Source organism: Musa acuminata, chromosome BXJ1-3, assembly GCF_036884655.1.
Source record: "Musa acuminata AAA Group cultivar baxijiao chromosome BXJ1-3, Cavendish_Baxijiao_AAA, whole genome shotgun sequence".
Classification (NCBI taxonomy): domain Eukaryota; kingdom Viridiplantae; phylum Streptophyta; class Magnoliopsida; order Zingiberales; family Musaceae; genus Musa; species Musa acuminata.
Window position 1 is genome coordinate 33,665,402 of NC_088329.1, and position 23,994 is coordinate 33,689,395.

Genomic DNA, 23,994 nt, shown 5'->3' on the forward strand with positions numbered 1-23,994 from the left:
TTGTTGTTTCTCATAAACGGTTGAATCATATGCAGCGGCTGACGTTTTCCTATGGAAGAAGAAGAAAACCTCGGCCGCTGTGCTCAGTGGGGCCACACCCGTGTGGGTCTGGTTTGAGTTGATTGGAATACCATTTGCTTAGTTTGGTCTGCCACTGACTGGTATCGTCCCTTGCCATCCTTTTCCTGTGGTCCGATACCTCCACCTTCATCAACAAGTGAGATGACCACTGCGAGTTGTGTTTATCCTCATTCGACTCCAAATAAGATGCAGCTCTCTGAACGCTGACCTTGTTCGTGTTGTAGGTCTCGGCCTCACGTTCCTGAAGATCTGGCAGTGAACATTGCGCTTTCTCTCAGATAAGAGATCAACAGAGGGTTTGGCAGTTTAAAGGGAAATTGCAACAGGGCGTGATCTGAAGAAATTTCTTGCAGTATGCCACTTGATATAGTGTTTTGGAATAGGTGATTGCTGGGCTGTTGGGCTCTCTCTTTCAATCGTTGGGAGCTGCTGCAATTTCTTGACTTTGTTTTACATAGGTAAAATGATCGTCAGATTTCTACTGGATTTCAGTTCACCTATGTCATGCTTCACACTCTGCCTTTTCTATATGACTGAGTATGAAGACCAAGAGTTTGAGCAAGATTCAATAGATAAAAAAAAGTTTCAATAGATAAAAAGGTATTAATTGTTTTAGATGGTTACTTGATAACTTCGATCTTACTATTTATTTCATTTTGAACTCTCTTTTTAGTCCTAAACAAGGTGTCTGGTCTCTGACAGTTCCGATGGGATAGATGGGAGCAATTCAGGTTTTCATGACATGGATCATACTTATGGTGTCATAGCCATACTAAGCATCAGCATTCCATTGTATACCATTTCTGCTGAAGGTCTAATTCCACTGAAATATATATATATATATATATATTGCATGTCTTCTTGGATGATCCAGTAACCAATCAGATACCATAAGAATTAGTCCAAGCTTGAAGCTGGGTCCAACAAATATTACTGTGCAAGTCTTCAGTTTTTTTTCTTCTTTTTTATTGTTTGTTGACGCATTTTATGATCGGCGAGTTGCTTCTTTGCTTCTGACATTGACTATGTTCGTACATTACTTTTCCTTGGAAGTTTGCTTGAGTGTGTATGCATGCATCTTCAAGAAAAGCTATACACCGTTCGACTAACCAATTTTCCTTTGTTTGACTTGAGATCCGCCTAATGACAAGTTCTAATGCAGTGATTATTTGATGATACTGGAAAATCAGGGTTGCAATCTTTTTTCGCATTCGGAACCCTAACAAAAGTCTGTAAATTCTTTGGCTTGTTATTATTATCTGTTTGCCCTTTTTTGTTTTGGAACATTAATTTTCAATTATTCATTTGTCTTCATATTGTTCGATGATGATGATGATGTTTCATAATATTTTATTACCTCTATGGTGCTAAATTTAGTTACTATTTCAAGAAAAGATATGGATAAATTGTGTAGGTTTCATGTAGTTAGCATTATAGCTGCCAGATGGAAAGAACATGTTAATGACATGTTTAGCTTGGTACATTGTTTTATTATTATTTCAAGTGATATTAGATGACACATGTCAGCATATTAGTCTGGTATACTGGTACTCTACTGGTCCAGTGAGAAGTTGAAACAGGTATCTGTGTGAGGTTTTAAACCTTGTTTCATATATGTAGGCGTATGAGTTAACAGAATCAGCTTTTGCCGATCCATGCTTAGTTTTGATACTACCATAAATAATGACTAGTCATCAAAGGGATTCAAATCCAAAATGAGAAGCATAATATTTTTACTCAAAGGTGACTAGATGGTTTTGTGGTAGGATTTGACATGAAATGTGATTTACTATATCAGAGTGGATGGATGGTTTCATCTTGTTAAACTGATAAAAGGTGTAGAGAGTTTCCAATTTTTAGTTATTTTCATGAATGATGACAACATGACGCATATAACTATGTCCTGAAGACCTGAAAACTTCATACTATTTGAGTCCTAAGAAATTTGTTCCTTGAGCATGTCATAGTAGGAAAGTACATAATTTCTTGGGAACACAACTTAAGCTGAACACATACAGGGGGCGGCTATATCGCATAGAAGACGCAAATATCGCATGGTCTTCTATGCTGGCAAAGCGGAACACGTTGGGGGTATTTGTCCCAAAACCATCTTGCTTTGAAAAAGGAGTTAGATAAATAAAATAGAATAGAAACAATTGTTCCCTTATTATGAACAAAAAAAATTAAAAAAAATTAGAAAAAAAAAAAAGAATGTGCACTCACAGGCAATTTTCTATCGTCCATGTTTCGATGGCAATCTTTGAATCCGTTGGCGAACTGCTGCTGCTACTAGGTATGTTGGTGGCATTCTCTGGGGCTTTCGAGCATGTGCCTCCCGGCTTGGCTGCTGGACGCGCCCAATGCTTCAGAAGATTCCCTCCTCTCTCTGTCTTCAGTTTCTTTGAGAAGAAAGTCAACCCACAGGTCTGCAAAAGACTGCCCAGACGAAAAAATAAATTAACGTTATGGATGCTCGCTCGTTTGTGCCAAACAACACTTAGTTACTGGGAGTAAACAAACACCAGGTGTGGTTTCTCTAAACATTTTTTGTGCCCTAGCTAGCTTGTTCTTTAAACATTTTATTTTTAAAAAACTTTCGTCCACTCATAACCATTAAAAGTAAATTATTTGCCTAAGATTTGATGTAACAATTAAATGGAAACGTGAACATAATAGCCAAAAGTAAATCAAAAGTGTCAAAGGTTTTAAAAGAGAAATTTTACCTGATTATCTGAAGATGATGATGTTTCAGGTGAATTTCCTCCCAAAAAGCCTCCAACCAGACGCCCTGTCCGACCTAACATGCCCCTAACGATGCCTTTGCCAGCAGCATGTTGTGCAAAGCCTATCCTTTGCTTGTCTTCCTCGGTAAAACCCAGCATGCGAACTATAAGGTCCAAAACCTGGCTCGTGTTCGGAAGTTGCAAACAGGTTTGTCATCTACAAATAATTTAAAAAGATTCTGAGTCTGAAACATGTTACCTCTTTGCTGTGGTTCCGCTGGAAGTAAGTCACTAACAATTTGATCACTATTCGCCTGTCAGCAACACAAACATCACAATCAGTCAAGTATTTGAAATATTCAATTTGCCAAAGTAAAGTTCAGCCATAGAAACTTTGTTCAAACAAATTTGGGTGGTGGAGCTCAAGATTAACGAACAACTATTTGAATTATGCTAAGCTGATATTTTCCCATCATCAAACTCTTTCGAGGGCAATATAAATAGACAAATCAGAGGCCATAAAATATGTTCTTATTGATTTTTACTGTAAATTATTCTACGTCTTCTAGGACCTCTGATCTGAATATACTATCTTATTCCTCTCCAATTCATTTAAGTCACTCTTTCTTATTCCAATTTTCCTGAAAAATAGTTAATAAAAGAAGACTCTGATCCACAACCTAAACATTTAGCCATGCAATCTGATATTCAAGTAACAGGGTCAACAAGCAAATACGCAATGTGTAAAAAAATAAAATGAAAAAAACCCAGCAAGTGAAATAACCTGTCAACGCAGTTATCTGAATCCAGAGACATTCTATTTACTGTTGTCATGCTCTGCTCAAGGGCACGGCGTAACTTTGCATTATCCTCCTCAAGTTTACGTATGAAGTGCGTTCCTTCTGATACAGTCCTCTCAGTCTGTGTGAGTTTAGCAATCATCTCATCTTTTTCTCTACTTGATATTTCCAGCTCATTGTTTGCAGCCTAGAAGACAGTAACATTTTCAATTCACAACTCAGAAACATTCGTAAAGATAAATAACAACAGCAGCATAAAATCTGTATTTAATGAAAAACTATAGTCTATGACAGTTCCGCATAAACCATCCAGAATTTTGAAGTCACTCCTGGTAGTGGATAACTATATACTTGGTGACTTTTGATTATCTGAATGCTGGGACAGAGAATATAATGAGAAATTTAACTCCTGATATTTGGTTGAGGGGAATCAGGATTTTACTCTCAATCTTAGCAGAATCCAACTCCATATTTCAGAATATTTAAAATTCAGCTTAGTGGCATTCCAGCTGGGAATTAATTCTTGAGCCAGACTGAATAATAACATGCCTATATATGTACTGCCTATATATGTAGTGCAAAGATCATTCATGTTATTATATGTACTGCCTGTATGAATAATAACATGCCAATGAGTGCAAAGATCAATAGTATCAACTGACATTAGATAGAAAGAAACAAAAAGTCATAATTTCATTGTACCTTTAATGAGTCAGAAAATTTAGCAGCTTCTTCTCTTACCATAGCCAAATCTTTTGCCAATCGTTCCTATTGTCCATAACCCCAAATCAAAAAAAGAGATTATATTATGAAACACATATCATTGAAGTAATGAACAGGGATAAAGGAGAACTTGCCTTGGCTTCACTTTCAGCATAGTACTGGCCAAGGGCAGTCTCAAGGTTTAGCAATTCAACATTTTTTGAGTCAACTATGCTCCTACAATTTGCAAGTTTTTGCATCAGATCGATAATTGCTTCATTTGACTTGTGAAGTTCATCATTTTTAAGTTTCATAAACTCTTCTTTCTTCTCTATTTCATGCTTTAGAGCCTTCTCCAACTGCGATATGTGAGTTATTTGGTGTTGACAGTTTGCCTGAAGTTCCTCAATCATTTTACTATCCTCATCCATCTTGTCTGAATCTTCAAGTTCCTAATATATCGAGAAAATTCTTCAATTCGATGGCCTTGATTCATAGATATAGCACGATGCAACATTTTACTGAATCTAGTAAAAGATGCTCCAATGGACAAAACAGGTATCAAGAATTATACAATGCACAAAAGTTGGCTTTAATTACATGTAACAAAAAGAATCATCTAAAAGAAATCTTAGCAATTTCCTAGAAGGCCTGTCTTGTTCCTTTACAATTCATTCAGCACATGCCTGAAATTAAATCATCATATATAACTCTATTCCTTGCAAAGAAAGAAAAAACTCTTTAGTAGATAAAAATCATTGTAAGATACAAAAGTTTAAGCTACAATTTAAAAGCGTGATTCTTGTCATCCTCAATGGTACGTAAAATTTCAAAAGCATGATTATTGTCATCTTCAATGGTAGGGATTATTTAAAAGGACATACCGGAAACCAAGGTCTGCAATACCGAATTGTACCGCCCGGTACGGGCGGTACATACCGGTTCGATAGGCTACCGATACGCGGACCGTCCGCTACCGAGCGGTACATTCAAAAAAACCCTATATCGGACAATACGAGGTAATATCAGGCAGTAACGATCGAAATTTCGACCGCTACGACCCGGCACAACTCGATAACGGTTGGTTTCGACCATTCGAGCCCTTTCACATTCTATTTAAGTCATTCTTCTCCCCTATTTCATTATACTCTCTTAAACTCTCTCTCAGACCTTTTTTTTCTCTCCTAAACTCTACAAAATAACGATTTGTGAATTCAATCGAGGTTAATTTAGGAAGATTAAGAGGAAGAACTTTCTAATCAAGAGGTATGTATTCGCTTTCTTTAATTAGAGAGTAATTAAGATCTTTAATATTATGATTAGTGTGTTTCATACATATTAAATATTGAAAAATATTTATGATAGTAAAATAAGTTTTATTAAGTTTTATTAAAGTTATTTAATACTACGATTAGTTATTTTAATGATGATTTAATCGAAATTTATTCGATTTTATGTCAATCCAATATCTTTAATAACTATTAGGGTATTTGTCATATTTATAGTGTTGAAAAAGAAGTAATTAGTAAAAAATTAACTATGTTAATCATGTAATTAGTGTATCTACTGATTTAATACTTCTTTTATGCATATAACATATTTATGATGATAAAATATGATTAGTTATATTTTAATAAAATTATTTAATGTTGTAATTAGTGATTTATGATCGATATTTGATCAATTTAATATGTTTATACTTTATAGTTTATTTGATTTAAATTTGGTAGGATCATGGCACCAAAAGAACAGCCACATGATGATGCATGGGTTCATGCCCGAAAGATAGATGGAAACCATCATCATTGGCAATGTATTTATTGTGACTACATTGGCAAGGGTGGAGGAATAACTCGGGTGAAAATGCATTTGACTGGTGGGTATCCTGATGTTGCAAAATGCAAGAATGTTCCGACGGAGATCCGTAAATTATTTCAAAGCAAGCTTCAACAAGCAAAGGAAGATACATTAAAAAAGAAGGCAAGAGTTGAGGAAGAATATTATAGGACTATACGGGAACCAGTTTATGATCAGTATGGCGGTTACGGCGATCAAGTCGACCCGGATCTCATAGCTGGGATTCGTGCATCATTGGAGCATCAGTATACGGTCGATAAAGCAATAAGGCATCGACGACCTGACTCACAATTAGAGCATGGCAGTGGTAGTGGAATCCAGAGGTCAACTAGCATGAGACAACCAACTACTCCTTCTCAGTTAGGCCGAACTAGTAGCATGAGGTATGGTGGACTTTGTGGTTTTATGAGAGGTCTTGGCAGGAGGTCCGCACTAGATATTGTTGATATTGATCCGCAAGCCTATCCCCCACAAACAGTGAAACAAACATGGATTGACGATGCATACACAAAAGAAAAAAAAAGGGATATTGGGAAGGCAATCTCAAAATGGTTCAACTTTCATAGGATTCCAGCCAACACAGCCCAAGGTCCATATTATTAGAGCATGATCTTTTCTATTCAAAAGTCTGGCACAGGGATCCAACCTCCAACACCGAAGGAGATTTACGGCGTGTACTTAGATGAGGAGGTGCCAGAACTAAATGGGACAGAGCATACATGATATAGACACAGAAAGAGGCTCATCGTATTATGGAGAATCATACGGGCAACAACAATATGGTGATAGTTGGTTATCCTTCTCTAAGCAACAGTATGATATAGAACAGCAGATCAGTAGCGAAATTAGAAGCTCTGACATTCACCAATATATGCCTTAAGAGCTGCCTCGGACAAATATGATTCATAATGATCAGTCTACGATCAGCACCACATTGATACATCAATGACATACGGTGTATCAATACACTATATCATGAGATCAATTTCATGATTGGGTCCAACAAACGTATCATATTGATATACAGATGTATCGGATCGAGGACCCCGATCCATCACCCGTGGAGGCCCGTCGTTCGTTTTGGTGGTAGAATCAACAATCAGGTATATCTACATATGTGATTATTTAATTAATTTGAATTTTAGAGTTTATATTGTAACAAAATAGTCTAACAATTCAAATAATTTTTTTATAGATATTTCAATCTATAACAGGCTGAAATACGAACCTCGAACAAAACTACCTCAAAGCCCGAAAAAGATATGTGATACTATTCTTACCTAATTTACATTGATTTTGCTAAACTTATACTATTACTATATTTATTTGTAACTTGAAAACCTTATCCTAACCTTTTTTTTTTATTTTCAGGTATTTTCGGAGGGTTTAACGGACTGAAATCAGGTGTACTGCTCGGTACACCGTATCGTACCGTACCGAGCCTAGGTCAAAACACCAGTACGGTACCGTATTGCGAACCTTGCCGGAAATTAATACAGAGTTAAAAAAAATAATCAAAATATTCAACAAGTACAAACGAAAACCTCTTGCCAATCTTTTAATGACAATAATCTTCATATACATTCACGCAAATACACGTTTCAAAAGTACTCTAAGGACTAAAAATTAGTCATTGATATGATTTATTGATGAAATGATCTTCTGTTAGGATTCCTAAATTTTAGGAGTCCTTAATTTTAGGGAATTGATATTAATCTTTATTTTCCTATTTAGTTTTTCCTGGTAGGAATTTTAAGTTTTTCCTAATTATGTTAGGAGTCCTCTGATGTAGCAAATTAGGAATTACTATTTTTATTTTTGTTAGAAATCCTAGTCCTAGTTGACTAAGAATTAAATAATTTTCAAGTAATCAAATACAACTCAAAGCCTTTGGCCCACTTGGAGATTGATCACCTCAAAGCGATCAAATCCCTATCTATTTTCTTAGATAAAGTCCTAGGGTTTTATCATCCTCATGGAAGAAAAGGAAGGAAAACATTACCTTCTCTAGTATGTGTTGCTTAAGTCGGGCCAATTCCTGTAATGCCTTGTCTCGTTCTGTGCAGGTCTCTTCTAGTGCTTCCTCCAACTTTCTTTTTGAAAGTGTCATATTCTCTGTATCCTTCAAAGTTTTGATTAGTAAAATGCTCGTCAGTCACAAAATAGTCTTCCTATATCATTGTCCACTCAGCATGATAAAAACAGCATATGTACTAAAAGCAGACTATATCGGTAAAAGATGAGAGAAGTAACAACTCAAATCACCAGTCTCAGAGCAGATACGTTGGAGGATATTCACAAAAAAAAAGAAGAGAAAAACAATGAATTAAATATTCAGATCTTCTTGGAATATCACACAGACAAAGAAGATCTGGACTATAAAATTTGATGATTCTCTTCTGTGATAACATGATCGAATGAAATAACTATTGAACATAGTTTACAGAAAAACAAAGCACAGAAACATTGTTAACAGTATAGGTCAGTAATAGAAGCAGGACCTGTAGATTATCATGCAAGAACAAATTCACTGTGGTAAGGATTAGAATCATATCGGTGAAGAACTAAATTTGATCAAATTTTCAGACAAGGGCAATATGGGTTTAACATTAACTGAATGATTTAAGAGAAGCAGGAAGGCAAAATGAACAAAGCGGTAAAAAGAAAAAATGAACATTGCAAGAAAATGCAATCAAGCACAATCAGTGTTCTCATAGTTGTAAATCGATATTATTCACTCAAGTACATTAGGAGTTCTGTTGATTTTGAACACAGCCATTACCAGATTGCAGAAACAGGATACAGTGCCTGTACAATACTAAGACCTACTCCAGAATTCTAGTTGTTTCATGTTTCACTAAAGCATAAAAGCCACTGAAATATAAAGAACTACCTCATTGGAGCCAATACCTCAGAACTCTTCATGCAAAGTTTCATATTCTTCTCAAGTTCATCCTTCTCTATCTACACAATATAAACTTTGGATAAAATTCGAAGTTACTGGAAAATTAGAACAAAGAACTCAAAACAATAAATTACAATAGTTCACATGTATAGAGATAATATAAGAAAAAAAACATAACTGAAGGAGTTATTTTTCTGTCTGCAAGTATTTACCTTTAGCTTTGCATTTTCCTTCTCTAAAGTCATAATCATGCTTTTTGCATTCTCCATAGGAATATTATGTTCTTGTTCCATGTCTCTTTTCCTCAGTTCCGCTTCTAGTTGTCCTAATTCTGATATCTTCTTATTTAAGTCCTTTTGCAACTCTTTCAACTCAATGGAGCTCTGCATGTAGAACAAAAACAATTATCTGACAGAAAACAATATGGAAGAATATGTTTAAAGAAGATAGATTATAGTATCAACTTACAATCCAATATCGACATATGCACTCAGTGCATTTGCTATCAACCCACATACAGCAGTAACTAAACTACAGTTTGAAGTGTATGCACCAACAGCTCAATACAAATTGTGTGCATCAAGTAATACAAAGGCTTCTTAAGACCAAAGGATCCTAAACTAACTGAGATAGTGTTTTCTGTGTGAACTTGAAGTAAAAATAACATGGGTGTTGCGAGGGAGGTGAGCCAACATGCATGCATGGGGATGGAGAGAGAGAGAGAGAGAGAGAGAGAGAGAGAGAGAGATTTTAACCATAAATAATCATAAATAAAAAAAAAACAATGAAAAGGAGGCTAACTGGACCAGACTGCCTGATCTGTGTGTCAGTTTGTCAATACCAGTAAATACTGCTTGGTAAGTACCGGTCTATGTGATATATAGAAACATGGACCTAAATACCACAAGATACAGAAAGCTCATAGAGTTTATCAGCATGAAGTTGAAACCTCTAAAGATAAATGTTTAGTTAAGCTTTTATACCAATTATGAAAAGCATGATGAATAAATTAATTGTGTAGCCTATTTGTATCCGGAGATAAATTAATGGACTTGGTAAAATTATATGATAACTTATAATAGACTGGTTTTAGTGAAAATCCTGAAATTTTCTAACAGAACATGTATCAAACTGAGGATTTAAGTGAAACTCGCCCTTTTTTTATCCATCTTCAGATCATTAAGTTCGCTCTGATAAGACTCATTCAGCTGGCATTCCTCTGTAAAAAGTTAAATATTAAAAAAAATGAAAACCGAATAATGCAATGACACAAAGACCCAATATAAGAAATATAACAATACCTTGCAGTTTCTGTTTTAATAGTAATGCACTTACGTGCTCTTGGTCGAGTTGCTCCCTTAGTTGTTTAATTTCAGCCTCGAGGCTAACCTTTACTGCTGCCAGAGATATGTTGGTCTCTTGAAACAAACCTGGATGCTCCTACATAGCAATCATCAAAAGTCATGCATGCTTAAACAATAACTGAAAAAAACAATGAAATTGATCATACAATGACCAAAACAATGAATAGCGGATAAACCAGAGAGTTGAATAGTCACAAACCAATGAATAGACAGTATCCATGCAGAATTTTCTTCAATTAATTTACTTGAAGATAAATATATGTGTTCTGAAATGTAGTGTCAAGAAGTTCCTAGCATTTATGATATGAAGGACAAAACAACAATTACAACCTGTCCATTGCCCTGTGAATTTGCATATGTCAGCTCCATATTTCGTTTCACAGCATCATGCTCTTGCGTTTGTATGGCCCCATTGCTGATACCATCCTGCTTGGGAACATTAACCTTAGATGAATGGTTTCCCATAGGATGTGGATTCTGTTGGGAAATATGTATTTGCCATCTATTGGGGGACACTTCAGCATTTCCCTGCAAAAAATTTAAGCTGTATGATTGAGAACTGCCTAAAACCTTTTCATGCAGCCCCAATACCTAAAACCTTCACCAACACATGCAGCAAATGTACTTCAAATACTAATGATATAAATTAACAATCCTACCTTCAAGATATCATAATGAATAGATCAGAAGTACCATTACTTCTAAAAGGAGCCGTATTAATAACAATCATCATTTGACATAAAAAAAAGCTAATTCAAATAATGAACAAGCACATTCATACCAAGGGAAGACAACTAAAAAAAAAAATCCTACAAAAGTTTAACTCAGGCGGGCAATGGAAAAGATGAGGTTTCAAAATGTTTCAATGTTCACAAGTTACTAAATATATTGACACAAGAAAAAAAGAATAATAAAACCTTTTGTCATTACTCATGGCCAAGTGACACATGCTTCTATGAGAACTAGAAATTGCTATGGTTCAAGATTAGAATTTATGAATACTGGATTTTCTTTTTAGTTTTAATTTGCAATAAAATATAATCCAAAACAAAGACTATACCAACATACTGATGAGTGATGACCAAGTTACTTAAAAACAAAAACAATACAATGAAGGGTGTACTGCACGGTACACTTGCCATAACAAATGGCCTGCTTGGTTTTTGTGTGGGCAGTAAGCTTGGATTTCATAGAAGCTTTGCATTATTCTCCAAATCAAGAAACAAGGAAAACTGAAAGCAAATTATTTAGTTTCTTTGCTTTTTTTTTCGAATAACTTGTTTCTTGTTTCACTATAGATGCATACGTTAATTGATGTTTGCTTCTAATACATGCTTTTCTTGTTTAATTATGCTGTACTTGTTTCTAACAGACTTAGTTAGATCTAAGTCAAACCTCGATGATTTGCATAGAACCAAGACTAGAACCTCAATGATTTTTCCTAGATCCATGCAGATTCAACACATCCATGTGGATCTAGGCTAGATCCTTGCAGATCTAGCCAAATATATGTGGAACCGATCAAGATTGACGTACATCTAGCTGACATAGATGAATAAATCAAAGCTAAATTAATATGCATTAACTAAAATTAATGCATATCTAAGCTAGATCCACTCAGATCTGACCAATATTGATGCAAATCAACATTACATCACTTGTTGATCTAGACTAGATATAACCAATCTATGAAGAATCTACACCAATCTGATCTAGATCGATGTAGATCTAGTCTAATCTGCATAGATCTAGGTCATATATCCAATACTCGAGCATAATTATTTTATTGTCCACCTGAATTTGTTTATTAACATTTACAGAAAAATGATACTAAATCAATAAAGTACTAAATCGGCATGGTACCACCCTGATATTTGAAGCATCATCATTCATCATTGATAGTGCATCTACTACTACTACATCAGTAATAGTGAAGGAATAACAAGGCTGAAACAGTATATGGCTGGTGAATTCTCTGACATGGTTGATTGCACAAGGTCCCTCACTAAGTCAAATTTCTCAGGCATCATTGAATTGAAAAAAAACTTGCTAAGCGAGTATCTAACAACTTGTATATCATAAGTACGAAGTGTCGCGGACAAAATTGTAAACAAGATGTTTGATATAATGCTTATGTATGTCCATGTATTTTGGTTTGTTCATGCTTTGCACAGCATGTAGAGGGATGATCGAAGGCTTAACAACCCCATTTTAGTTGGGTTTGGTGACCGTTTTAGGCTTGTAAATAAAGATTGTGTCATGTGGACACGTGAGAGATGTTCGGTCTATAGTGGACCATTTTGGACCCTTTGTTGTGCAACCGTTCAGGGTTTGTAAAGTTTGTTTATAATTTGCATTGGCTATGAGTGTTTTCTGAAATGAAGGCTTGTGGATCTCGAGTGAGATACTTTCTCTAACCCGTTTTCTCATTTGTAGATTCTAAGGGACCATAGGAGCTTTCGGGGAGGCTGACCTTTGCGGATGGACACGCAAGGGTGTCGCACGACTTAGGCAAAACCAGCTAAGTCTGTGACAGATGGTATCAGAGCAGGACAAGTACTCATAGAAACACTTGGCATGCAAACGTGAGGGACCTAACGGGGCTGCGTTGAGGGCAGCCAGCACGCACAACCGTTTGGGGGAAAACAGGCATGGAGATGTAGGGAAAAGGAGTCGCTCAAAGGAGTGGGTATCTGAGATTGACATTTAGAGGAATGACCAACCCTTAGCGTAGGAGGCACCACGAGGACAAGCAAGCTTGGAAGAATGCGTAGTGCACAAAGGTTAGGATAGATGAGTTCGAGCTACGGCTCGACGTTGACAACCATATACAATGGTGCTCAAGGCAAACGAGGCGCTTGGTAAAGGATGAGACCATGTAAAGTGGAATGGGTTGTTCAGCAACCGAAAGAGTTGTGCAAAGCGCATAGAGCCGAAGGGAATTGCTAACTCGAAGAATTCGGTACTCATGCAAAGGCTTGTATGCGAACGATGGAGTGTTTGTGGTCATCCCAAGGCAACCGAAACTCGACGCCATAGAGCATTGAAACTTTCTCTTCAGTATGGGAAGGATACGTCCGTAGGAGGCTAAAGTGTGCAGCGAGTTCAGCATGTTGCTAGGCCTTGAGGGGTGCAGCGGGAGTTGTATTGACGTAGAGTCGCAATCTAGCAAGTGCGTTTACGGGAGGCAGAACAATGCACAGTTTGTTCAGCAAGGCAAAGTAGTCCAAGGGGATGGTGGTCTCCGAAACTTTCAAAGAGAAGGAAGCGAAAAGAAAAGTTGCTCCAACGGGACAGATATCCATGAAGGATAAGTCCCGACTCTCCAAAGGGAGAACCATGTGCAACAGACCATACATATTGAGTACCTCAAAACAACTTCATAAAGCTCAACGGACCGAGCGAGTGGCGAGGAGTCGTCGCATGATCTCGCTTGAGATAATGTATTGGGGGAATGCATTGCGAGATCAAGTGGGGGAGCGACCCAAAGCAACACAAATGAAGGCACACTTGGAGTCGATATGGAGATCAGACTCAATGGAGGGCTAACCAGTGGAATGGTGGGCGCAAGGGCCACTATCAAATCAATGCAAAACGAGGAGCAAAGCAACTTGGGTGTAACTTGGCGAAGTACTCAAGCCGCATGAAGAGAGCTGGTATAGAAGATGGAACATGGAGTGGAGGCATAGAGCTTTCCTTGAACAGAGGCAAGAGCAGGATCATGTCGTTCCATGGGTCCTTCATTATGATGGAGTGGACTCATCTTGCATGGTGCCAAAGACGAAGGGAGTTTCTGGGCACATGCACCTTATCTCGGAGAAGCATTTGATGGAGGAACTAATGTGACTCAACTTGCGAAGGCAAAGTTGGGTTCAAAAGGCCATGAGACGGGGCAAGAGGACACGGAGGCTGGTACTCTTAAAGAATATGTCACAGTGCTGCCATTCAAGTTGCCATGAAGGAAGCGGTGCGCAACGGAGATTGTGCTGGTAGGGGCAGAGGCCCAAGATCCAGACAATGGTATACCAATTTCAGCGATGTCAGTGGACTTCGGGAGCTACTAGGCAACAGATTATCCTAGAGCTGTGCTTCGTCTGAGTGTGACCCGAGAGTGGGTGGACGAAGGTCGATTGCCAAAGGAGCGAACACAATCGAAGGTGGAAGAGGCCATGCGATGAGTTGGCAAAGGCCACATATGGAGGGATCACAATCCGAGTTCATCCCATAAGGATCAAAATGCATTGGGGATGTCACCAAGAGGTGACATGGTGCAGCGGATCATGGTGGAACAGTTTGTGGCAATGCGATACACACAAATATAGTCCCGTGAGAGACTATATCATATGGAGGTATGATCGAGAGCTATTGGGAGCTCCACTTCAGTAAACAACATGACGGCAAGAAGGGCTATGGATTCAAGAAGTGAAAGTCATGGTATCACAGAGAAAGGTCTTCTGTGCATGCATCGAATTTTGCATCGGATGAAACCCTTGGTTATCGGCATATGGGGTTGTATACTACCGAGGGAAAAGTTCGAATGCAAGTACCAGTGAGTCTCATTGGAGGGACTTAATCATGCAGAGGTATGATCGACGCGACAGGAGAGTTGGACTGCTCCAGAGCTCACATTCGCTTAAGAGAGCCCAGCAAGTTAAAGGACAAGGCCAAGTACGAACGTTGCTACCAAGAAAGCTAAGGAGAACAAAATCGGTGCGAACCCTGCAACATGATGGTAAAGGTCATATATTGGAGTTGTAGTCTATCTTTCCATCGACCAAGGGGAATTGCTTGGAGAACACAGGGTGTTAAAGCAGCGGGTCGAAATGGGTGAGGAAGCGACAACGAGTCCAGAGGGACTTAGCTACCTAAAAACAAAGCGTCGGTTAGAATAGAGGTAGACTCGGAGAAGTGCCACCGAGACATATCTACCGATTGTGAAGGGATGCAGATGTGAGGCGACGGATAGTAGGGCCATGGGCATGGCAGCGCCAAGGTACCGTAGAGGCAGGACTTCCATTAAGTCATCGATCCCTTGCTCTCATGGAGGAAGAGCGCTTGATCGTGAAAGGGGCCGAGAAAGTGGAGCATACGGAGGTAAACTCCAAGTACCAAGACAAGGTTGAAGGGCAGAGGCCAAGGAACCTCGTAAGACCAGTGTCAATGAGCTTCTCATCAAGATAGTCGAAAGTGAAGGACTTCGACTTCGGATCGTGCAAGAATGCATGACCAAGGAATGAAGGAACGAAGCAAGCAGTACGTGGTATTGTACCTTTACTGCTCAGTGGAGTAAGCGACAGGGTTAATGGAGAAAACGATACAATCCCAGAGGCGACCAAAACTATTAAAAACTTACTCCAAGTTGGGGTGAAAACTTCCTGCATTCCAGAAGTTCGATGGCACCTTGGCATTGAGAAGGTGAACCATAGTAATAGCTAACTCAACGCAAGGAGTGCAAACACTTCGAGTACTTCAGAAGTGTGAGCAAAAGCAGGCGAAGGCTAGTAACCAACTCGATGCATGGAGTACAACCCTCGAGGAAACGAGCAAAGTCAAGTAACCTTTACCTTCTCAACACTTAAGAGAATAGGCGAAACCGAGTACCCCAATTCTCTTAGCTATCTAGCAGAGGAACTCTGCACATGTTCAAAGATCTTTCGAAGAAACAAAATGAAAGACGATAATTGTCAAATCCTCACCGATGGTGATAATTGCTACTTAGAGTAGATTATCCGCTTTATTTTCCCAAAAGAATGCCAATTGAAAGCGGAAGTGATACGAACCTACTTGAAAGTGACAACTAAGTGAAAGAAGAGTCGATGAGCAAATTTTGTGGAGGAATGATCCAAAAACTTCAAAAGTTAATGAGGCGATGCTCGTTAAAGCTCCAACAAGTATCCACCCAATTCAAGCAGCATGAGGCATTTGAGAGACTGACGCATAGTAATGATGGTTTTTTCCTTCATCTGAAGGATCCGCAGGAACCAACAGGGATCAACACAACTCAGCCAACCCCACACAAGAGTCAGAATTACTGGCGAGTTGAAACAGCATGAGGGATCAAAAGTTCGACTACTCAACAACAACAGCGGAGAGCAACTGGGAGCCAAGAGGCGCATTGCAACTAGAGCAGAAGATTGAAGACTCAGCAAAGGCAAGGAGTTGTAGTGTCGGTAAAGTCTTCGACGAGGACGTCGAAGGAATAAGTGGAGAATGTCATGGACAAAATTGTAAACAGAATATTTGATATAATGCTTATGTATGTTCGTGTCTTTTGGTTTGTTTATGCTTTGCACAGCATGTAGAGGGACGGTCGAAGGCTTAACAAACTCATTTTAGTTAGGTTTGGTGGTTGTTTTAGGCTTCTAAATAAAGGTTGTGTCATGTGGACACTTGTGAGAGATGTTCGGTCTATAGTGGACCGTTTTGGATACTTTGTTGTGCAACCGTTCAAGACTTGTAAAGTCTGTTTGTAATTTACATTGGCTATGAAGTGTTTTCTGAAATGAAGGCTTGTGGATCCCGAATGAGGCGCTTTCTCTAACATGTTTTCTCTTTTGTAGGTCCTAAGGAACCATAGAAGGTTTCGAGGAGGCTGACCTTTGCGGATGGACACGCAAGGGTGCCGCATGACTTAGGCAAAACCAGTTAAGTCCATGACAGAAGGTTGAAAAGACGATATTTATGATGACTCCCAACTTACTAATATCATTATTGTATCAATGAAGCACTATTACATGCTTGAGGATGCCAAGGAGCACAATCATAGTTATGGTTCATCCCAGTATGAAAATGATAGTGGAAGTGAACCTGCTGGTGATTAACAAATTATCAGGATTGCCAATGCGAGGGATGTAGTGGCAGCAGAGGAATTGAGGGGCCTACTCAATTAAAAAAGGGTCCTGTATGAGGCACCCAGCCTCATCCCAACGCGGGTTGGATGTTTCTTGCACTTTTTCAGTTGAGGCCAATGTCAGATCTCGTAGATATTAACCTCATGACATTGCCCTCATAGAGTGCTAAATAAACCAGGTTTGACAATTGCAATGAACATGATGAGAAATAAATATATGTGATTAAGCTTCAACTATATCCCCCTCAGATTTGAAAATTAAGGGATGAATCTCAGTTTGAAGCAAAAATACTATTATTGTGTTGTTGCCAAAATCCAGATTATGACAATTGCAATAGACATGACGAGAATAAATATATTGGTAAAGCAATCGTGAAGTTATTAAACTTCAACTATATCCCCCTTAGATTTTGAAAAGTAGACTCAGGTTGAAGCAAAAATAATAGCCTGGAGTTCTAGCCAAAATCCAGATTGTCTTGTTAGATCCCCACTGTTATATGGAAAAGTAACACAAGAATCTTAGCACTCAAGCATTTGTGTTAGGAACCAAATCAATCATGATTCTAAATTTCTAATCTTCTAAATCTAATTCTTCTCCCTTGGACCACATTGAAAACCCTAGTAGTGCCAAGATCCTTGTAGAACCAAAGTCTTATGCATGTGCATAAGCAAAATCCTGGTAGTATCAATTCTTTGCATCATTCTAGCTGCACCGCATAAACTTGCAATTCATTCCTCACAAACTGATAGTATGCGCAAAGAAAAGCTGCGTGCAATGAAGAGTGCACTTTGGACCTCTGAAAACAGAAATCTACAGTTTGTATTGTATTCAGGAAACACCAAGAGAAACATTGAACAAAAAAGATAATTAATACAGATCTTCGCTGTCTGGAAATTCTGAATCATAGTCCAATACCCAATAAACGCAACTGCAATCGACGTATCATGCATTTTTTACACGCTCTCATAATTACTCAGATAGATATCCCAAATTTCATCGCAAGTAAATGATCGAATCACCCAGCAGAAATGCAAAGGCACAAAAGAGAAAACGGTCACCGGGATGGCCTATAGAATTGCAAGATCTTCGGTTATATTCAACGCATAGCAACACCAGCCATGGTTCTTGAAACGCAATTAGCAATAGATACCCCATTTTTCAAGATCTTGATATAGTATACGCTTAGAGTCTAAATCCATTGACCAGAGAAATGAATGTCATCGTTCAGCTTCACAAACTGGGCGTACCTCGTCCTGGCGTCCGGAATCGACCCCATTGGCGATGGGAGAACCAGGCGGTGGCGATACCCTCGGCAGGCTCCGGCGGGGAAACCGACGTGGCGACTCCTCGCCTTCGGCGGCAAGAGCCTGGGGGCCGTGGGGCTCGTCGGCAGCGTCCAAGATCCCGTCGGCGATCCGGGTGAGGCTCTCCTTGTAGGTGGCGATCGAACCCCGCATCCTCCGGGCCTCCTCGGATCCGACGACGTCAGTCGACAGAGGGTTTCGATGGATCAAGCAATCTTGGGCAGATGTGACGAGCAAAGAAACGAGGGATGGAGGGAGGGAGGGAGGGGGAAGCAAAGCGTCAAGAAACGATCGTTTCGACGCTCGCCCTTCTAGCCGTCTGTTTCTTGCTTCGAGGTGATGATGACGAACACGGGCGTAGTGACTTGGCCACCGCACGGGAACCGATGAGGTGGCTCATACACTAGACCCTATTAAATCGGGTTCGATTACTTTTAGTTGGGCGAGACCCGAGTTAGCATGGAATAGTCTGATTTGGATTTAGGTGTCTAATAAGTAATTACTCGGAATCGTATTCAAAGACTGTTTATATATCTCTAAATGGGACCCCACTCCGCTGCAACGGCAGCACATATCTCCATTTCTCTCACGTCCTTTGTTTCATCACTTCCACCGAGCTTTGTGCTCTCTCACCATGTATGGAAGTCGTGAGCTTTGCACATGATGCTTGTGATAGCCTCCTATTGTCATCCGAAAACGGAAAGCATACTCTTACCTCACACGCATGGTGTGGGGGTGGGTAGGAGGATGACGTGCCGTAAAGAACGGATCCCAAAGATGTTCGGTTTTCGTTGCCCGAAGAGGGATGATGTTTGATAAGATAAGTGATACCATGGGCATTTGCTGCGGGTATACTATAGCATAATTCACATTAATATTAGATCTGTGATCTGTCACGAATTTAATGTAGATATCAACTTACTAACTTGTATATATCTACTCATCATTATCCAAATTTTTTATGAGTAGTGGTTTTGCTTCAGGCTTAAGGCTCGGCTCGGCTCGGTTAAGAGCAAGACAAACCAACTTTGGGGGAACAAGCTATCACTACCTTACTTCGTCGTTGGAGGGAGGAGGTGGAGCCCAGATGGACCCCGCTTAAAAAGTGGAAAGGGGGCCAATAACTTATTATTATCAAAAGTATAATTCCAGTACCCCTTAAAATTAAAATTTAAGGGGGATAAAATGTTATCCTCATAAACGAATCTCCCACTATAACTACATGAGATCTAAAGGTTAAAATGGTAAATATGATAAAATATCCTTCCGTAAAATCCTTGTATATTGACGCTCCTTCCTATCTCACAACCTTCGTTTCCATCTCTCTGATGACCCCTTCCTAAGATAGGATCATTTTCCCTATAAAGACTTTTGTTTCGGGGAACCTTTTCTCCTCCCTCTCTCTCTCTCTCTCTCTCTCTCTCTCTCTCTCTCTCTCAACCACTCGCCTCGGTTGTGCACGCGAACTCGTCTCTCTGTCGCAATGGCTACGGAAGGCGAGGGGGAGAAGAGGTACATCACCGTGGAAGAGCTCCGCAAGCACAATGCCGCCACCGATCTCTGGATCTCCATCCAGGGTGGGGTCTACGACGTCACCGACTGGATCAAGGACCACCCCGGCGGCGACCTCCCCCTCCTCAGCCTCGCCGGCCAGGACGCTACCGATGCGTTCGTCGCCTACCACCCCGCCTCCGCCTGGGCCCACCTTGGCCGCTTCTTCGTCGGTTACCTCGACGGCTACTGCGTTACCGACGTCTCCCGCGACTACCGCCGCCTCGTCGCCGAGTTCTCCAAGTCCGGCCTATTCGATGAGAAGGGCCGCGTCGCCCTCTTCACCATCTGCTTTATGCTCTTCCTCCTCGTGACCGCCGTCTCCGGCGTGCTTCTCTCGGAGAGCGCCCTCGTCCACGCCCTCTGCGGCGGCATGACGGGCTTCCTCTGGATCCAGTCCGGCTGGATCGGGCACGACTCCGGACACTACCGGATCGTCCGGAATCCACGCCTCAACCGGGTCGCCCAGATAATCTCAGGAAATTGCCTCACGGGCCTCAGCATTGGGTGGTGGAAGAGGAACCACAACGCCCACCACATCGCCTGCAACAGCCTCGATTTCGACCCCGACCTACAGCACATGCCCCTCTTCGCGGTGTCGTCCAAGTTCTTCGCCTCGATGACATCGTACTTCTACGAGAGGAAGATGAACTTCGACGCCGTCGCGAGGTTCCTGATCAGCTACCAGCACTGGACGTTCTACCCGGTGATGTGCTTCGCCAGGATCAATCTGCTCGCGCAATCCATACTGCTGCTGCTTTCGAAGAAGAATGTGCCCAATAGATGGCAGGAGATCACCGGGGTTGCCGTCTTCTGGATCTGGTACCCTCTGCTCGTCTCGTGTTTGCCGAATTGGGGAGAGCGGATCACGTTCGTCGTCGCTAGCTTGGCGGTCACCGGGATTCAGCACGTTCAATTCTGCTTGAACCACTTTTCTTCCAGCGTCTACGTCGGGCCGCCGCAGGGAAATGACTGGTTTGAGAAGCAGACGATGGGGACGCTGGACGTCTCTTGCTCGCCATGGATGGATTGGTTCCATGGGGGTTTGCAGTTCCAGGTGGAGCACCATCTGTTTCCTCGACTGCCGAGGTGCCATCTCAGGAAGGTCTCACCTTTTGTGAGGGAGCTCTGCAAGAAGCATAAGCTGCCATACAATATTGCCTCGTTCTGGGAGGCCAATGCCATGACTGTTCGGACGCTTAGAGCTGCTGCATTGCAAGCTCAGGACTTGGCAAACCCAGTTCCAAAGAACTTGGTCTGGGAAGCTGTTAACACCCATGGGTGAGAGTTTTTAGAGCATGCACATCCATCTTCTCTGATTCAAGTGAGAGTTTGAAGGACTCGGTGGTGGTGGTTGAGATCTAAATCTTCCTATAGCCTATGCATGTTAAGTTTTGCTGCATTCCTTCCTTCAATTAAGTTATTATAGAAACTTTGTTGTAGCAGGGAGTTTTGGTTATGATGGGTGTCCAGTATCATGTTAACCTTGCAAGAAATAACTTAGTTCTTCAAGGGGACTGGATTTCATTATGGTTTGTCATATGCCTTCCTAGTTGATGTTTTCCACTATTGTTTGATTATGGCATTGCAAAATCTCTGGCTTTAGTGGGGAGTCTTTGTTATGAAAGATATCCAGCATCATGTTAAGAAATAGCTCAGTTCTACAGGGGGAGGGGGCGGTTGGATTCCATTATGATTTGTCATAATCTTTCCTAGTTGATGTTTTCTGCTATTGTTTGATTATGGCATTGCAGAAACATTGTTCTACCAGTGAGTTTTGGTTATGATAGATATCTAATAGTATGTTAAGTTTGGAAGAAATAACTCAGTGCTGCAAGGGCAATGGATTTCTTCATGTTTTCTGCTATTGATGTTTTCTCCTATTGCTTAACTATGGCATTGCATAAACTTTGTTCTAGCAGGGAGCTTTGGTTATGATGGATACCCAAGAACATGTTAACTTTGGAAGAAATAGCTCAGGGCTGCAAGGGACTGGATTTTATTATGATCTGTCATATAGCCCTTCCTAGATGTTTTATTACTATCTTTTAATAATGGTATTGCAGAAACTTGGTTCTGGTAAGAGTTTTGGTATAAAGTATAACCAGTATCATGTTAAACTTGTGAAGAATAACCCCCTTCAAGGGGACTCGATTTCATTGTGATTTGTCATAATCCTTCCTAGTTGATGTTTTCCACTATTATTTGATTTCATTTATTTTTCTTCTCTAGATGATTAATGTCATTTTTTTTCTTCTAGAATTATTGCAAAGTCAAATCAGTGAATGCCTTCTTTTTGTTGAAATGACATAACTATATTTCCACTATGTTTTCTGTGTTTTTTAATTTTTTTCTTAGCATATTAACTTTTTGTACTACAGCTTTCTTGTTATCTAAGAATTCAAATTGCAACAATACCAAATTTTATTTGTAGAGCATGAATATGGTAAGGAACTCTGTGGAGGAAAGCAGCTAGTGTTTAATTAAGTGGTTTTTCCTTTTCTACATTTATTTAAAGCAAAATATATCTTTTCTACTTCCTCTCATGAATCCATTATGAACTGCCTCATGCGGTCAGTAACTTCTTACGATTCCAAAATAGTGTTTCAGCTCTTTGCCTTGTCAGTTTATTCATCTGTTAAATTTTGTATATCAAAATCAGACTTTGCTGACTCTTTTTGGCCACTGATCTGAATTTCCAACTGGCAATTTTTATGGTGCCGATTAGCTTATTCATGTTATTGGTCTATCTGATTAGATCAAGACAAGACCAGTCTGTGAATCATGTGGGCTGTTTCATATATGGTTGATGGAGTTTTGTCATTCATATTGTCCACATCCTAGAGGGTTCTGTCATTCATATTATTATCTCTTGTTGTTCCATCCAACATCTCATATCGAAGTAGATGGACCCAAGGTATGTGTATTTGGAATATCCAACCTTGTTTTGGATATCCCATACTTGTTTGATAACATGGATTACAGATGATTTTAGAATCTGGAGTGATGATTTTGTTGCTTACTTTTAAGCATCTCATTTTCAGAGTATGCTTCAAATCATGCTAGTAACTAAAAGATGGACTCCATCTCCAAGTTGGACAACTTGAGACCAAGAGTTTCATCATAGTTGTGCTTCATGGAATTTGTTTATTTTTTTATGGTTTCACAGGAAATTAATCTCTGTTCTCATTTCATCACCAGCCAATGCAGATTGTCCATACGGTAGTCATCTGCCAGCCTATATAGAACACAAAAAGCCTGAAAGAAGAGAATGCAATGCTTGGTGAACCACACCTTCAATCCCTTCTGTTTGTTTTAGACCTTCCTACTAGTGTTATTTCTTCCTGTGATCAATTACTACTGAAGAAAGCTCAAAGCAAATATTAGGAAACTAGGGCATACATGGATCAGTCTATTACCAGCTGCTCAGCTATTGTAGTTAATGAATTTAAATATTTGGAAATTTAAAAAAATTGGTACCTGGACTGTCAATTTGTTGCTGTGTCGCACTGGTTGAACTAGAATAACTTAGTTCTTGAACCCTTGATTCAGCATCTCTGTTAGACAGTGTCAGGGGAGCTTGATCCATGCACAACAAATGATATCTTGAATAGTATAAACAATTTTATAGTAACAATGCCCAGCAACACACTTACTTGAAGCAAAACAGTCTTTAACACCATCTAAGCTGTTGGTAAGGCTTTTAGCTTAGTTGCAACCTTTTCTCGTCTGAAACTTCCAAGAAAAACAGTATATATATATAGGAGGTGGGAAAGAAGTAAATCTTTTCTGTGAAATCTAACATGATGGTGAATTTAGAAGCACCTAGAGAACCCACCAATAAATGAAAATACAC

At 39.8% G+C, this 23,994-nt stretch overlaps 2 protein-coding genes across 3 annotated transcripts; one reads left to right on the plus strand and one right to left on the minus strand.

Annotated features, from left to right (window-relative positions):
• Positions 1–2,192: 2,192 nt before the first annotated feature.
• LOC103978402 (golgin candidate 4) lies at positions 2,193–18,960 on the minus strand. Of its 2 annotated transcripts, XM_009394182.3 has the most exons (13): positions 18,531–18,960; positions 10,763–10,960; positions 10,370–10,508; positions 10,223–10,287; positions 9,281–9,451; positions 9,074–9,127; positions 8,166–8,285; positions 4,462–4,758; positions 4,307–4,372; positions 3,589–3,791; positions 3,064–3,118; positions 2,805–2,984; positions 2,193–2,517 (listed from the first exon to the last, which is right to left on the minus strand). In XM_009394182.3, exons 1-13 carry the CDS (start codon positions 18,738–18,740, stop codon positions 2,371–2,373), a joined length of 1,905 nt encoding a protein of 634 aa, XP_009392457.2. In that variant the 5' UTR covers positions 18,741–18,960; the 3' UTR covers positions 2,193–2,370. The 2 variants fall into 2 exon arrangements, with proteins under 2 accessions (XP_009392457.2, XP_064985662.1); XM_065129590.1 differs by lacking the exon at positions 10,223–10,287 and having other exon boundaries at positions 10,404–10,508.
• An 824-nt stretch (positions 18,961–19,784) lies between these two features.
• LOC103978403 (acyl-lipid (9-3)-desaturase) lies at positions 19,785–21,743 on the plus strand. The gene has a single exon (XM_009394183.3). It carries the CDS (start codon positions 20,071–20,073, stop codon positions 21,421–21,423), a length of 1,353 nt encoding a protein of 450 aa, XP_009392458.2. The 5' UTR covers positions 19,785–20,070; the 3' UTR covers positions 21,424–21,743.
• Positions 21,744–23,994: the final 2,251 nt, after the last annotated feature.